The sequence below is a fragment of the Microcebus murinus genome, chromosome 5 (genome assembly GCF_040939455.1).
Source record: "Microcebus murinus isolate Inina chromosome 5, M.murinus_Inina_mat1.0, whole genome shotgun sequence".
NCBI lineage: Eukaryota > Metazoa > Chordata > Mammalia > Primates > Cheirogaleidae > Microcebus > Microcebus murinus.
The window spans coordinates 50,537,144-50,554,771 of record NC_134108.1 but is presented as its reverse complement, the minus strand read 5'-3'; the positions used below and the strand labels follow the sequence as shown (position 1 = coordinate 50,554,771).

Sequence of the window (17,628 nt, the reverse complement as noted above, 5' to 3'; positions counted from 1 at the left end):
ACCATATTAATAGAATTTAAAAAATAAAGATCACATCATCATCTCAATAGATGCAGAAAAACATTTGACAAAACCCAACACCCTTCATGATAAAAATCACTCAACAAACCAGAAATAGTAGGGAATTTCCTCATCTTGACAAATGGTATCTGCAAACAAGCTACAGCTAACATCATATTTAATGGTGAAAGACTAGATACTATCCACCTAAGATCAGAAACAAGACAAGAATGTTGTCTACTTATATTAACTCTAGGTGCTTATATTATTATTATACCGGAGGTTCCAGCCAGGGTAATTAGGTTAAAAAAAAAGAAAGAAAAGGCATCTATATTGGGAAGGAAGAAGTAAAATTGTGTCTTATATGTTCAAAATCCTAAGGAATCTACTTTAAAAACTATTGGAACTAATAAATAGTTTAGCAAGGTTGCAGGATACAAAATCAATATACAAAAATCAATTGTATTTCTATACACTTACAATGCATAATTACATAAAATTAAGAGAACAATTCTATTTAAAATGGCATTAAAAAGAAAATATTAATAATTAGGAATAAATTTAACAAAAGAAGCTCAAACTTATACTCTGGCAACTATAAAACATTGTTGATAGAAAATATAAATAAATAGAAAAAAATCCCATGTTCACGGATTGGAAGACTTAGTGTTAAGGTGACAATACTCCTCAAATTGATCTACAGATTCAACACAATCCCTGTCAGATTCTTGACTGATTTCTTTGTAAAAGTTAACAAGCTGATTCTAAAACTTGTATGGAACTGCAAGGGACACAGAATAGCCAAAACAAGAAGAAGAACAAAGTAGAGGACTCACTCTTCCTGATTTCAAAATTTACTACAAGGCAATGGTAATCAAGACAGAGTGGGAGGTCATCATGTTAACTGAAATAAGCCAAGCACAGAAAGACAAATATCACCTGTCCTCACTCACATGTGGCAGCTAAAAGAGTGGCTCTCATAAAGATAAAGAGCAGATTGGTGGTTACCAGAGGCCAGGAAGGGCAGCAGGGAGGGGGAAGAAGAGAAGTTTATTAATGGGTACTAATATATGGTTTGATAGAAGAAATAAAACCTAGTGTTCATAAGACTAGTAGGGCAACTATAGTTTACAATAATCTACTGTACATTTCAAAATAGCTAGAAGAGAATAATTTGAATGTTTCGAGCACAAAGACAAATATTTAAGGTGATGGATATCCGCAAGTACATGGATCTGATCCTTACAAATTACATGAATGTATTAAATTATCACATGTACCCCCAAACCATGTACATTTATTATGTATCAATTTAAAAAGTTTTTTTAATAAATAAAGCCAATGTCCCTGATAGAAAAAAAAAAGACGGTGTGGTACTGGCTGATGGGTAGACATACAGATCAGTAGAATAGAATTCATAGTCCAGAAATAAAACTATGTAAGGGTGCCAAGACTATTCAATGGGGAAAAGAACAGTCTTTTCAACAAATGGTGCTGAGGCCGGGCATTGTGGCTCACGCCTATAATCCTAGCATTCTAGGAGGCGGAGGTGGGCTGATCACTCAAGGTCAGGAGTTTAAGATCAGCCTGAGCAAGAGCAAGACCCCATCTCTACTAAAAATAGAAAGGAATTAATTGGCCAACTAAAAATATATATAGAGAAAAATTAATCGGGCATGGTGGTGCATGCCTATAGCCCCAACTACTCGGGAGGCTGAAGCAGAAGGATTGCTTGAACCTTGAGGTTGCTGTGAGCTAGGCTGACGCCACGGCACTCTAGCCTGGGCAACAGAGTGAGACTCTGTTTCAAAAAAAAAAAAAAATGGTGCTGAGACAACTGGATATCCAGATGCAGGAAAATGAGGCATATACAAAAATTAAAATGAATCGAAAACCCAAACGTAAGAGCAGAAACTGTAAAACTCTTAGAATGAAACCTAGGGAGTCAATCTTCATGACCTTGGATTTGACAAAGCATACTCAGATTGGATACCAGAAGCACAAACAACCAAAGACAAAATAGATAAACTGGACCACATCAAAATTAAAAAACTTTTGTGTTTCAAAGGACACCATCAAGAAAGGGAAAAGACAACTCAGAAATAGGGAAAAAATATCTGCAAATCATATACCTGATAAGAGATTTGTGTCTAGACTGTTAAGGATTACTTTAACTCAATACTAAAAAGACAGCTTAATTTAAAAATGGGCAAAGGACTTGAATAGGTATTTCTCCGAAAAGGCATACAAATGGCCAATAAGCCCATGAAAGATGTTTCATGTCATTAATCAAATTAAATCAAGACCACAATGAATCACCACTTCATACCCAGTAGTATGGTTATAATCAAAGGATCGGAGAATAGCAAGTATTGGTGATGCTGCAGAGAAACTGGAACTCTCACATGCTGCTGGTGGGAATATAAAATGGTGCAGCCACTTTGAAAAACATCCTGACACTTCCTCAAATGCTTACAGTAGAATTACCATATGACCCAGCAATTACACTGCTGGGTATGTACCCAAAAGAAATGAAATCATATGTCTACATAAAAACTTGTACACAAATATTTACAACAGCATTATTCATAATAGCCAAAAGGTGGAAACAACCCAAATGGCTATCAAATGATGAATGAAAAAAAAAAAAGACATGGTATATCCATATAATGGAATATTATTTTAGCATAAAAAGGAATGAAATATTGATACATGCCACTATGAGAAAGAACCTTAAAACAGTATACTAGGTAAAGAAGCCAGCTACAAAAGACCATATACTAAATGATTCCATTTGTATGAAATGTTCAGGATAGGCAAATCTATAGAGACAAAAAGTAGATTAGTGTTTGCTTAGGGGCTGGGGGTATAGGGGGTGATAGCTAAAGGGTATGTGGGGTATTTTTGGAGGTGATGAAAATATTCTACAATTGGCTGTAGTGATGCTTGCATATATCTGTAAATATACTACAAGCCATTGAATTGTGCCCCTAAATGGGTGAATTGTATGATATATAAATTATACTGAAATAAAGCTGTTAAAAAAAAAGTTGTTTGCAGAAGCCCAGTGTTTTTCAGACTGGAGGCCGTGAGCACATTCTCAAGAGTTTTGTGCAGTTAAATCTGGCAAACATTGCTTGGCCAGTGGGACCCAAGGAAGCTGAGCAGCCTGGGGGTATGGTACGCAAGCTCTGTGCCCAAGTCTGCCTGGCTGATGAAGTCATGCAAGGGGACTTGGGGAAGCCGGAACTCTGCACCTTTGCCCCGATGGCCTCTACTGCGCCTCTTCCCTCTGGGTCAGAAGCCGTGTGAAGGAAGATTCCGAAAAGGACCTGGCTGTGGAGCTATATACTAGTCTGCGTCCTGAATGGAGAAAGGGAAAGGAAAACTAACATTTATTGAGCATCTAGCATAGGCCAGCCTCATTCTAAAGCCAGTTAGCAGTAAGGCTGTCCTTACGTTCCCTTCATTGGAAAGTTCTCACAGTCTGGGACACTGATCCTTTTTGTGTCCCACATGGCAGTTGCTTTGGTGTATATGAGGAAGCTACACACAGTATCTGGCAGTGCTTGGAACAGAGGAGGCGCTCGATAAATATTTACTGAGTAAACATTTGGGCCATTGTTAGCAGTAAGGCTGCCATTACACTGAAGATGCATTAAAATTTATAATATAAAGGGTGTACATATAAATTCTTTATGTAGATTTGCGATAAACAATGAAAGCAAGACTTAAATGAAAACGTTTTATTCTGTCTATTAAATATTTTAAATCTAAATTAAACGTGCCTACACAATGCTGCTAGGGGAAGGTAAGGATGCAGATAATCTGCATTATGCAGATTGAGAAATACAGATGCAGATGGAAGATCATTCCCCTATGACAGACAGTGGGAATGGGGAACAAGGGAACTCACATTTTATTGGTTTGAAAACTGCTGACGAAAAGACCACGGGTGAGATCATAGGTAACAAGAGCCAGCCCCTGGGCTACGATGCAAATGAATTAATCAGAAGGGAAAACCAACTTTAGAGAGCATCAGGCAATAGCCCCCTGCCCTGCAAAGGATGAGCCAGTGATTCCAAAGTCTGCCAGGTGGACAGCGGCGACACAGACCGCCAAGCCCCCGGACACGGCTCTGCAGAGTGGCTCCTGGGGAGACCACGAGTGAGCCACACCTTCAGATGCACACACCACAGTGGCTTTCAGACCGATGAAATTGATCCATTCAAACCTGACTATAACAGCATTTTACTCACTTTTATAAATAGGGCTGCTGACACATCGTATCTGAGCATAAAAATGACTGATGCGATGATGGCCATCGTCATTCAACTAGAGGAAGTAGAGGGACCTCCACAGGGCACCCAGCCCAGCATTTCCCCAGGCATTAAATGTGTCCCTCTGGTGGGACAGGGGACGACCTTAGGTGGAACACAGGTGTATTCATCTCTTAGGGTTGCAGAAATTACCATAAACTGGGTGGATTAGAACAACAGAAATTCACTCTCAGTTCTGGAGGCTACAAGTGTGAAATCAAGGCATGGACGGGGCCAAGCTCCCGCTCAGGGCTCTAGGCAAGGATCCTTCCTGGCCTCTCTTTCGCTCTTGGTGGCGGCCGGCAATCGTTGGAGTTCCTAGGCTGTAGACACATCACTCCAATCTCCCTGCATGTGTCTGCGTTCAAATTTCCCTCTTCTTCTAAGGACACCAGTCATGGGGTTCAGGCCCACCTTAATTCAGTACAACCTCATGGTAACCTGACTATATCTGCAAAGACCCTATTTCCAAATAAATTCCCATTCACAGGTACCAGGGATTAGGATTTGAACATATTATCTTTTTGGAAGACACAGCTCCACCTACAACAGGCAAATGGTTTTGTATAGTCATATATATTTTGATATACATCAACACAATACAATTAGCACATCAAACAATGATTTCACTGATACGAAATCATTGCTACAGCTGTCTAAAGGCTAAAGTTAGAAGAAATGGACCAACTTAAAGGAATACCTCTAGCAAACAGTTCTACAGGTGTTACTCAGACATCATAAAAAGTGTGAAGGTGGTAAAGCGAACATTTGGAAGGCAGTGAGCTAACTCCAACCCCTCTCTTCAGGCAGGCTGGTGTCTAGAGAGGAAATTAAAGTAGAGAACCAAGTCTCTTATTTAGAAGCTCCACAAAAGAGATTTTACAATCTCCCTCACAGGTAGGCCATTGTACTACAAATCTCATTGCCTGAAAGTTCTTTCTGACATCTAATCCTAGTCCCTCATGCTTCATTTTAAAAAATGACTGCTACATACATATTCTTCGTACTACTCAAAATCAATATATCATCCAACATACACGCAGATGACTTATAGGTATGCAGAACTTGTAGTAGATTAAGAATTTAATTGAATTATGACATATGTTTGTTACTTAAATCCACTACTTAAAAAAAGAAAGGTAAAAAAGAAAGCACCAAATTTGCGTTCAGAGAGAGAACCACACGTTTCGAGCAGTTTTGTGGCTTGACTGGCGAGCGAACAGCAGATGGGGCCAGCAGACCTCTCGGAGGATCCAACTCCCAAACTCCCACACACAGACTCCCGGCAAACCGCAGGGCTGACAGGTAAAGATCTTCACGATCATTTCCTCCTGGACCCCTGCAAAATCCTTCCTTATCTGAAATAAGCTGTCTCGTTACCCTGGCACCTCCCATAAACAAGGAGATCCAACCCAGGCTCTATTTAAGGCCATTCGATTGCTGCAGAGAACGCCGCTAAACAAAGCAGGGTAGATGACAGGCTTTTTATAACTCTCTGTGTCCATCCAAGAGACTAATGTTGCCACTTGTAAATCATTAAATCTTTCCTCCAGGAAAAAAAAAAAGAGAATAATCTGTTTTTTATACAATCACAACAACATGCTTAAATAGGCAAATGCACAAATGGCGCGTTCAAAGAAATCTGCTGCATTTTTAGGGTTTAGTATCTTCGGAACTTTCGGGAGAGCCTGATTTATTTTTTCACCATTGCTAATCTGTCTGTGGACCGTGGTTCCCTCTGGCCACTGCGTATAAAGTCTGCCTATTAGAGAGGCCAAAGACCACTCTAGAAGAGTTCAAGCCCACCCAAGTCTCAGGGATGCCCTTTGCATGTGAATCTGAACCACGTCTCAGCCTCCTAGTTTGGGGAACAAAGCTTCAGCGTTCTGCATCCAGAGTAAGTGGACTCCCCCCACCCCCCTCACTCCTGCGGAGGCCCGGGGCAGAAGGTGGGGTTAGAGGATGCCCCTGCACCCTGGGCTCCCAGGACACCCACTGGTGCAGCCCATTCCTGCTGCAGTCCTGGAGGGTCAGTTGTGAACCTCCAAAGAGAGAAGCAGAGAAAGGAAGAGGGGGTAGGAAGAAGAAAGCCAAGAGCCAGAGAGAGAAAGAGAAAGTCCCAAAGCACAGAGAGCACCGATAGGGAAAAGGGGCTGTGTATTAAACTGTAAACACTCCACAAAGTTTTAGTTCTCTTCTGATTTAGGACGCAAGACTTAACTGCTCACAGTTAAGTGAGCTTGGACTATTGATTGTATTTTGAAAATTAAACTGGCATTTTACTTAGATTCTCTAACCAAATGGAGCCTTGAAAAGCAACATCTGCAAAATTATTCTCATATAATACCTATTTAGCCGATAAAGAAAGAACCCCAAAATTCCAGAGTCTTAGATACTATTCTTTCTTGTCTCTAAACAGTTCTCTCTGTCTGTCTCCTCTGTCTCTGTTCCTCTCTCTGTCTCTGTCTCTGTCTCTGTCTCTGTCTCTCTCTCTCTCTCACACACACACACACACACACACACACACACACACACACACACACTCTCCCGCTCCTCTCCCCAGCTCATTTCCAGGCACCAGTCCTAACTTCGCAGTTGAGGGAGCAGCTAGCTGCACAGTGACTCTTTCCGTAGTCAGCACTGCCACCTTCCCCCAGGCCGCCAGCCTCTGCCTTTCTCAGAGTCGGTCACCAGCCCCTTAGCAGGTCCGCCCAGCCCAGCCGGCCACGCAGCTCTGCCCAGGCTGTGGTCAGCGTGCAGAGGGCTCCACGTGTGCTCGGCTTGGCTTGGCTGCTGAAGAAGGTGGCGGCACCACAGGTCCCAGCCCTGACACCCGGATTAGAAAAGGCAGGGATGCCGTGGGCAGATTCAAGAGCTGTGGGGTAGCCACCATCTGGGGCTTAGCCAGCTGCCCACTGAGAGAGCCCTACCAGCGAGCTCGGGACTGCAGAGCGGCAGACCTGTGGGAGGGGACAGAGCTGCAGGGCAGGACAGAGGGCCCAGGAAGCGTCAGCGCTGACCGGGAGCCTGCACCTGTTTCGCTCAGAGCGGACACAGGCGCGTTGGTGCCTACCTTGGAGGTTTTGTCTCTGCCACCTGGCAGCCTTTCCCACTCTCCTCTGGGGGACCGCTGGCTCCCAGCACGTGCTGGTGCTGTTGGACGCAGAGGGGACTTCTGCTGCAAACCTCTAAGGGACTTGTTGGTGGCAGAAACCAGAAGATTTCCTCCCTCCCCTCGGGCAGCCTTTCTTGAGGCTGTGGTGGAGGTTTGCAGGTTTTCTATTCTCAGGCTCGGTCCCGCCCCTTGTTCTTGCAGATAAGCTCGTTTTCCCTTAGGGCCCTCTGTGGCCTCTTGGCTCAGCCTTTCTGGTTCAAAGGGCACCAGGCCACACCACCTATGAGGCTGAGCATTTCATTCGCTTCAATTAAATTTTCCATTAACTTGGACTCTGGCCAGTATAGATTTTCTCTTTAAGGTTGTCTCTGATGTTCAGATCACTCAGCCCTTAGGGTCCCTTACGACTCCCCTCTGGTCCATTTAAATACATTTATATTTTTTCTCCTCTAATGAGTTGCAGAGAAACCAACCATAATTTTAATGTCTGACACCTGAACATCTTTAATCCTCTTGGATGGTTCTGGTTTGCCTGAGACTTTGTTCTGAGCCTGGGGGTTGATTCCCTTCTGTGGAAATTTTGGCCAAGGGCAGTTTTGACCAAAGTCAGCTGTTTGGAACAGTGAGTGCTCTGGCTGACTGGAGAGGAGGGCAGGTTCCAGAACCAGTCGCTAAATGATCTTGCAGCTTTGCCAAAGCTGATGAGAATTCCCAAGAGGTGGGGAAAGGGGAGGGGGACATCCTGCAGTCACAGCTGTTTTCTCAACAGCCCCCACATTTTTTGGTCTTTCATAGAACTTTGGGGAAATTAAAAGTGGTCCTTAATTGGGAAAATGTTGAAGTCCCTGGAAGAGAGGACACCATGCAAGTTTCAGTTCTAAAGGGACGTGTCGACGTTGAGGAAGGCCCACAGCACTTCAGTCCTGCTCCCTCCGGTGAAGCAGCCTGCTGTGTCGTAGATGCTTGGTGGAGAGGCCACCTGGCAAGGAACCAATAGCCCGTGGGAAACTGGATCTGGCCAACCACCACGTGAATGAGCTGGGAAAGTGGGTCCTTCCCCAGCTGAACTTCGAGATGCTTGTAGCCCTGTGACAGACCCAGGGCTAGAGGCCCTGCTGAGCTGCATCTGGACGCCCGACCCACAGCAACGGTGATGTAATCAATGTTATTTTAAGCCACTAAGTTTAGGGGTGTAATTTGTTACACTGCAAAAGCTGACTAATGCAGGCGGGAAAAGGGAATTTGTTTCATTCCTCTTGGCTCTACGTGTCCAGATTGGAAGTTGTCATTGTTAATTCAATGGTAGCTAGGATGTATCTGCTAAAGAATATATGCCCAATTCTCTGCCAGGACATATAAATATATATTTTTTGGCAAAAAGTTTATTGCTTATGAATAAGACCCAGAGAGCATACACTAATAGGAGTTTATGAGGTTAATCTTAGAGCCTACTGGGTTTCCTAAGCTATTTCAGTTCTTCTTGGCATGGTTTGCCATTTTATCCCTAGTTCTGGTGCACAGCCGGCACATAGGGATGTGGATAGCATGCAGATATGGCCTTAGGGCTCCCAACGGGGGCTCAGGGTGTCATTCCAGGGTGATAACCCAAAGAGGTGGCTGGAGTCTCCAGTACAACCACTGTGGGCCCTGGCAGTTTAGAATGCCTATATCTCACATACTCCCTCTGTTTCCACCATCCTAGTGCTTTCCGTGCTCAGATGTATAGATCAGAGAACGCGGTTTCTATCCCCTTGGATCATCTTCGATGCCTGGGCTACGGATCTACTCTTCTACCAGAGGCCAGAGCCCAGCAGAGACACAGAGGACGTTGTGCAGTGGCCTCGGACACAGCTGGTTGGCAGAGAGGCCAGGAGCCCCAGCTTCGTGTGGCCAGCTCCAGTGGCTGGTGGAGAGTTGAGGAGTGGGGGTGTCACCTGGAGGACCGTTAGCCTCATGGAACAAAGGAGATTTCCAGTAGATCTTGTTATTTGAGGAGAAGGCATGGGGTAGAAGGAAGGGTGTCTTTCAGAGAATTTCTGAGGTCAGCCTTGTAGGAAGAAAGGCCCCATTTGGCCTTTTTTCTTTTTTTTCCATGGGCTCTTCTCACTCCTGTAGCTTCTCTGAGCTCTCCCGAAGAGTGGAAGCCTGCCGGGGAATCACCACATCACCACTCTGCTCCTCACGTCTTGGGTGCTGGCATCTTTAATCCACAAAATGGTTTTGCTTGGGATCTTTGACAAGAACAGTAGTCTCTTAATTTCTTTTTATTTTATTTGAATATAGATACTTCCTATTAAAATATTATCAAGGTGGTCAACAGGATTCAACATTATACTATTTATCCCATATTTAAAGTACCTTGAGCAATGAAAACAACTCAACTAGAACATGCATTCATTCATTCATTGGTTAATTGTTATTAAGTAAATAACTTCCTCAGTATCTACAGGACGTGGAAAAGGACACGAGCCTTACAGTGCAAAGGGATCCAATCAGTAACTGCACATAGTAAAAACCTATTTCAAATCCTACAAATTTTCTCTAGAGGCTTTTTTTTAAAAAACAGATTACACTTTTCTCTTTTAGCTCAATATTTTAAAATATGTACAGATATCATAATTTAATGAAAGAAATCATTGAAAATACAATAAATAGTTTTTCTTAAGCAAACTTGTTTTGGCACAAAGGGAGAACTAGGGTTGGAAACCCTACTTTGGAGAATACGCCCTATTCCCTGCTATGAGGGGTCTAGTGGCTTCTGGCCGTGTCAGAAAACATCTGAAGGCTTTTGTATTCCCTACAGAATTTGTGGGCACTCTTCTTTAACCTCTCCATCAAAGCCTTCTGCAAGGATTCTTATGACCTGAGCTTGCCGCTGATGGTTTATTCTCCTTTCAGATGACCCCCTTTCCAATGCTCAGCTTGAAAACCAGAGAGCTCATTTGTTCACGTGGCCCTTGGCTGGCTGTGACAGGATAAACAGAGCTGCCCAGCGCTGCAGTCACATGGCCTGCACTGGGAGCCAGGCAGCTGCAAGGGGATCTGGAGTAGCACTTCTTCCTTCATTTCTTTTCTCTTTTTTTCAAGGGTGAGGGGAGGTGGTTCTAGTTCCTTCTATTTTCTCCAGTTTTTTTTTATTGTGGTGCAATACACATGATATAAAACTGACCATCTTGACCATTTTAAATGCACAGTTCAGTGGTATTAAATACAATCATGATATTGTGCAACCATCTCCACCACCCATCTCCATAACTCTCTTTGTCTTGTGAAACTGAAACCCTATATCCATTAATCAATAACTCCCCATTCATTCTCCCCCCCCCCTCCATCATTAATTAAGAGATGAGGTCAAAATATGCCTGCTGTCTGGTGGGGTGGGCTGTTTCGTGTGGGCTTTGAAGATACGAGAATGTTCTCCTGGTGGCTGGAATGATGGGCACTGCCTGCCCTGAGGCCACCATCCAGCGCTGATGTCGCCAGAGTACAAGGACAGGGATAAAACACCCTTGTGGCAAAGGCAGGAAGGCCAGGAGGAGAAAAAAGACTTGATCTGCTTGGAGTGCAGGTTCCTCCTTGATTTTGCTGAACGGGAGCTGGGATTTGTTTCGTTCTTTTGCCTCTTTGCTGGAAGTGACACACGGTAAGCCACTCATGAACATGCATTTTGTGCAGGTAGCCCTCTGGGCTGGGAAACAAGAATGCACACCCCACCCGGCCAGTGCTGCGACCTTACAGACAGCAGAAAGGGCCCGGATGAGAAGACCTGCATTCTGTTTCCTCTCCACTGCTGCCTTGCTGTGTGGCCTGGTCTCTGCGCTCCTTATGCCTTTCTGCATTGCAAACAGGAGGAGCTCAATAGATGTCTGCCAACTCACTAAACAGCTGGATTCATGGAAATGGAACTCATGTCACTTTATAAGCCCTATTTCCTTTTAGAAATAAACGATCTTTTGCAAAGGTAGATAGATATTCTCCATACAGTTATTTTCTGTAATGCTATTATAGTAGATAAGTTTGTCGTTGAACAAAAAAGCAGATAATTTCTAAATGCTGAATGTGTAGGTTCAACCATAATGGAACACATTGTGAGTGACTGTTACTCAGATAGTTTCTGGTGCCTGGCTCAAAGACCACCAGCCAAGGAAGAAAACAGCAAGCCTCAAGAATAAATGTCCCTCTTTATCTCCCACCCTCTACCATCTGTGTATCAAAGAAGCTACTCAACAAAAAGTAAACAATTTGTTCCCATTATGCTAAACCTTCAAAAGGCAGGAAACCAGCTACTAAATTAGATCTTGCAGAAGAGTTCAGCTATCACATTTGTGGTTTCCAAAGAAGATCTCCTACTCTTGGTGAGCAGACAATTTGTTCTGTTGTGTTGCATAAAATTCAAGTCATAATAACATAACTGCATACTTGTTATGTTCCAGGCCCTGCTGGGGACAGCATGGCCCTGTCCCCTGGCCTGTCTAGCAGAGGAGATGAGGTGTGGACCCAGAGTCCTGCAATGCAAGGCACAATCAAATGCCATTGTGGATGCAGTGACAAGGCTCTGGGAATAAGAGATGGCATCTTCCCAGGGCTGAGGGAGGTTTCAAGGGCACCAGAGACACTGCTGTGGGTGGCTACCAGGCCACGCTGTCTTGGTGTCCTTACTCCTTTCTCTCTTTCACCCTCCTCCCCAGACCCACCAGCCTCTTTCTCACCTGAGTTTATGCAACCACTCTGCCCTATGTCCCTTCTTTTCCAGCCCGTGGACCTCCCTCCACTGCACACTGGATCGTCTCCTGTGTCAACACTTGCATACAAGGGAAGAACCTCCTTAGTCAAGATAGATTTATTTTGCTGAAAACCCAAAATAAATTCCCCTCCGTGAGCAGGACTCCGCCAGCCCACACTTCATCACTCAGTGTGGTCCCCGCCTGGCCAGCAGCACTGACATCACCGAGGGGCCTGTTAGAAATGCAGACTCTCAGGCCCCACGCCAGCCCCGCTCAACAGGAATCTGCGTTTTAGCAAGATGCCTCGGTGGTTTTGCACATTAAAGTGTGAGAAGCACTGAGTAAAGCATACATATACTTGAGCCATCTTAACACACAAAGGTAAGATAACATTTTCCCCATCGTGATCTGGTGACTTCTGACAGAGCTGCCGATGAGCTGCTCTACCACGTACATAAAGAGCTTTGTGTTTTAGGAAGTAGGCCTGAAGGTTTTTTTTCTCCCTAAACACAGGAAAAGAAGATCATTCGGAAGGAGAGTGTATGTTTCAAGGGTGTGAGGAAGAGATGTGGAAGGAGCCCTCCTTCTGCTTCATGGGAAGAGGTCTTGCTTCTAACAGAGCCTCTTTTTGTCTTGGTGTCCTCACTGCCACCGCTGGGAGGCCCTCGAGAGCTTCTGGGGCATCTGTTCTCCTGCTGTGCAGGGCTGTCCTCTGCCACCTCCAGGCCATAATTCTCAGCCTGGAAGGGACCAGAGAGGACACCTTGGTCCTACTTCTCTGGGTTGCCAAAGTTCCTGCTAATGGCCCTAACAAGTGAACACATACTTGTCAGCAACAACGGGGAGATCATGACCACCTACCTCTCCACCAGCCCCTCTGCTTCCCAGTGGCTTTGACTTTTCAAAGCTCTTCAGAATGTCAACTCCACCTGACTCTGTAGGGAACTATATTCTGAGAGCTCCACCTGGTTCACTGCCAAGTTCCCTCTCTGAGAGAATGATCCTTAAATCTATGCTTCTCAAACTTTAATGTATCTTCACAACATCTGGAGGTCTATTGCTAAAAAGCATGGGAGGGCCACTGAGCCTTTGCTTTTCTCCGGAGACAACGATGTCCCTGCAGTGGAGTTAGAGTGGCAAGACCTCAGACTTCATTAAATCTACCTTCTCTTTACTTAGTCTCAGTTCTGCTCTTCAGGGCCACAGAGAACAAATCCACATGACTGGCTGTCATACACCAGAACAGAAAACTGTGTCTTCCCCAAATCTTCCTTTTTTTTTTCCTTCCACAAACATTCCACTTCCTTCCACAGTTTTTTTGTTGTCATGGCTTTGCATTTTCTTACTGTCTCAGTCCATTTTTGTGTGGCTATAAAGGAATACCTGAGGCTGAGTAATTTATAAAGAAAAGAGGTTTATTTGGCTCACGGTTCTGCAGGCTACATAAGAAGCATGGCACCAACGTCTGCTTCTGGTGAAGACCTCAGGAAGCTTCCACTCATGGCGGAAGGAGAAGGGAGCCTGTGTGCGCAGAGATCATGTGGCAAGAGAGGAGGCAGCAGACAGGAGAAGGTGCTGGGTTCTTTGTAACAACCATCTCTCATGGGAACTAATAGTGCAGGAACTCACTCACGCCTACCCCTACAGAGCCTTAATCTATTCATGAGGGATCTGCCCATGACCTAAACACCTCCTACTAGGCCCCACCTCCAACACTGGGAATCAAATTTCAACATGAGGTTTGGGAGGACAAATATTCAAACTATAGCACTTATTGCCTTATTAACTATCTTCTGAAAATGTTCCAGTGAGTGTTAACAAACCCTCTTAAATGTGTGGCACCAAGCTGGAAATACTCCAGCTTGGACTAAAGAACCTAAGAGCAGAACAGGACCAGGCATTGATTGTCCTAGTTCAAAGGAGCTCAAGACCTTACACTCTTGTTTGGGAATGTTGTATGCTATGGCTGGGTATGGAGCCCCACATCAAAAAGACCTGCACCCCTTCCCTCATATAAAGGCATGTGCCTTTCTTGTCACAATGGTGAGAACGTGGAGGATAAACCACTAATTCATTCTCTAACAGAATAATAACTTGATGTGTTGCCCTCAAAGGAACTTTGACAAGGCAATCCTGAAGAGGCAATGTCTTACTCCAAAGGCAAACTCCCTAATGGTGTTGTTTAGGACTCGTGGCAGACTGGTGGGAAAGCCATGTGAGGTGGGGGACAGCTCAGACCATGCCATTTGTCCATGTCAAGGAAAGTGCAAGTGAGAGACGGTAGGATCCCCAAGAAACCAACACAAGAGCCCACAGGATGAAGAACCAGCTTTAAACACCTGCCAGAAGCAGAGATCACGGTGCCAACGCACAGCAGGATTCATCGGGTGAAAACTCCCCTGCCTCTTGCCTCTCCTCCTTCCTCCATCTGCCACGAAGGGTCTGACTTCGAGGCTATGGGAGGGGACAGTGACACAAGAGCGGGGGCGGGGGGAGCAGCCAACTATGGCCTCCTTTACCATGACAGACAACTGTCCTGAACCGAGCCTGAGCTGCCAATGGGCAGGAGTTACATCTCTGAGTGAAATTTCAAGTTCCGAGGCAGAGTTCCGATTCCAAGATGGCAAGCATGGAAGCAAGCTGGCTGCGCTCCCTCCCCGACCTCCACACACAGAAAACCAAAAACAAATATAAAGTGCTGCGACGGTCACCAGAAATATCCTCGAACTCATATGGGAAGATGAGACACTTCCCGGGGCCACAGAGAAGTGAAAAACCTTGAGCAGGTGGTAAGACAGTCGCACCTGTGCGTCTGTGACGGCCACCCCCCCCCCGCGCCCCCCGTATGTGTGGCACCTGCGTGCGGCCTACCTGACTCCACGCGCCCCTCCTCTTTCTCCCGGGCTTTCTCAGACCCGCAGGAGGCCCTGGGGAAGGGCAGGTGGCTGAAGAGGTCGTCACACAGGAGGCTCCGGCACAGCTTGGCGAGGAAGTGGAGCACGTAGCCCACGCTGTTGACCACGGGCAGACTCCGCAGGTGCTGCTTGCCGTCAAAGGAAGCCGAGACTGGAAAACCACAGAGATGGCAACTCAGACCCGGCGCTGGAGAAAACCGCCGGCCACACAGCCCTGGGGAAGGGCTTTCTGTGTGTTCATTTTTGTTTTGTTTTTAAGTAGGCTTTATTTAAATTTCACCTGTTTCCCCACCAATGTCCTGTTTCTGTTCCAGGACTGTGTCTAGGATACCACGTTGCATTTAGTTGTCATGTGTCCTTCATCAACTTGGTCTGTGACAGTTTCTCAGTCTTTCCTTGTTTTTCATGACCCTGACAGACTTGAAGAGTACTGGTCAGGTATTTTGCAAAATGTCCCTCCGTTTGGATTTGTCTGATGTTTTTCTCGTGATTAGATGGGGGTTATGGACTTTTGGGGGGAGGCCAAGTGCCCTTTCCGTCACAGCAGATCAGGGACACATGATAGCCACACGACATCACCGGGGATGCCAGCCTTTGTCCCCTGGGCGAGGCAGTGGGCACATGCCACGTTCCTTCACTGTACTCTCCACATTCTGTTCCTGCAAACAGGCCGCTAAGTCCTGCTCACACTCGGGGGTGAGTGGTGGGGGTGGGGATTAAGCTCTACCTCCTGGGGAGGAGAGATCCGTGTATGGTTCAGAATTCTTCTGCAAGGAAGGGCTGTCCCTTCTCCCCCATTTATTTCTTCAGTCAGTTATTAATCTTAGTACAGTCTCAATGTATTTGTTTTGTACCTTGCTCATCTAATACTTCATTGTTTATTTTGTTGCTCAAATTGTTCCAGCTTTCGTCTTTGGGAGCTCTTTCAGGTTGGTCCCCGTGTCCCTACGAAATGCCCACCGCCCCCCCTCTTTCAGCAGCTCTTTGGTTTCCAGCACTTGACTATGCCCCAGGTTCATCTGATATTTTCCCTGCCCCGGCCCTAGAGTCAGCCACTTCACCAAGGGTCCTGCTTCCTTTGATTAAAGAGGGATATTTAGAAACCAAGATCAGGTACTAGATGTGCTCATTGATCCTGGGGTGTTGGTGGCTCTGGGCCCTCCTGGTGGACAGAGCTAAGACGTGTATCTATGCATGCTATCCCTTTATAACTATTTCTCTGTCTGCATATGTTTATAGACAGATAGAGCCATCTATATCTACGTCTGCAGAGAGTGACAGACACAGATATCTAGATACATTCAAATAAACCTGAGTGTATGCGGATGTCTCCAACTCTAATACAGCTCCACGGAGTTCAGCAGGAGCTGTTAGGGAAGCCCTCAGGGGAATAATCTCTATAAAAGGGAAATAACCTCTCTGCAGTGATGCTAGATTAGAGAATTGAGAAGCAACACCAGTTTCTTCCAGCCTAGGCCATGTCCCCTCCTGCATTTTGCTCACAGCCCTCTCTCACTCTAGGACTGGCTGAACTCCACCTGAGGGCGGCACAAGGAGACCCCAGACAGGACATCCTGCTCCCACCGCGGCCCGCACCACCTGGCAGCAGCACCTAGAAGGCAGCCTTCGTTTTCACTTTACATCTGACAGACAATGGGGACAAGCTTAGCTAGTTTTGCTTTTAGAGCTCAAAAGAAAATATCCATGTTAATTAGAATAAGAACTATCCACTTCTGGTGTGTAGCTCTGTCTAGCTGGACAAAAGCTTTTGCATTCATCACCTCACCAGGCCTCCTGACAGTCCTGTGAGGACCGTGGGCTGAAGGTTATCACCCCATGTCACAGATGGGGAAACTGAGGAGAGGGCCTGGCGTGGTTTCCCCAGCTCAGATGGCCTGTATGTGACACTTGCCTGTCATTTTAACACCCCAGGTGACTCTGCTTGGAAGAACCAGCCAAAGAGCTGCTGAGATGCTCATGAACCGGTCGTCCGGCCACTCTGGAAATTCCCTTAGTGTGGCCACTGCCGCTCACTTGCCGCTTCAAAGGCTGGGCAATGTGGAGGCTGCACCCCTGGCAGGGGGGCCCCAGGGCCTTAGGCCTGTCCCGTAGGTCAATGTGCAAACATTCCTGAGAGATCACATAAGTGGGGAAATTCCACCTCTTGGATGGTTCATGAGATCATAACATCTACCCCTCCAGGAGAGTGGCTAAGGCAGAGCGCCCCAACAGCTGTGCTGGGAGTGGCTTGTGGGGCTCTGCAGCACTGTTCCCCTCAGCCCTGGGGTGGCTCCTCTGGCCACAGGCAGTTCGGTTCCTCTACCCAGGTGCCAGCACCCAGGCTGCCATGTTCTACGTGCTGTGACATTGGAATGTTTGGAAGGCAGTGCCCTAAGGACAGGAACCTATTTCTCCTTGAGTCTCTTCCCTCCCTACACCACCTTGGTGCTGTTATGTCACCTTGCTGAGCCTCCATGTCACCTTCTGTAACATGAGAAACCACCTCACCATTAGCGACCCAAGGCGGCCGTGTGAGGGGCGGCCAGTGCTCCCGA

At 45.9% G+C, this 17,628-nt stretch overlaps 1 protein-coding gene across 3 annotated transcripts in view; it reads right to left on the bottom strand.

Annotated features, from left to right (window-relative positions):
- SCML4 (Scm polycomb group protein like 4) overlaps positions 1-17,628 on the bottom strand; it is a 106,197-nt gene that overhangs the window by 24,591 nt on the left and 63,978 nt on the right. For 2 of the 3 annotated variants that reach the window (XM_012753216.2, XM_012753218.2), the window contains exon 5: positions 15,030-15,224. In XM_012753216.2, coding sequence (XP_012608670.1) covers positions 15,030-15,224 — 195 coding nt within the window. Of the gene's footprint in view, positions 1-7,392; positions 7,619-15,029; positions 15,225-17,628 lie in introns of those variants that run through there. The other variant, XM_012753222.3, reaches the window with a different exon arrangement.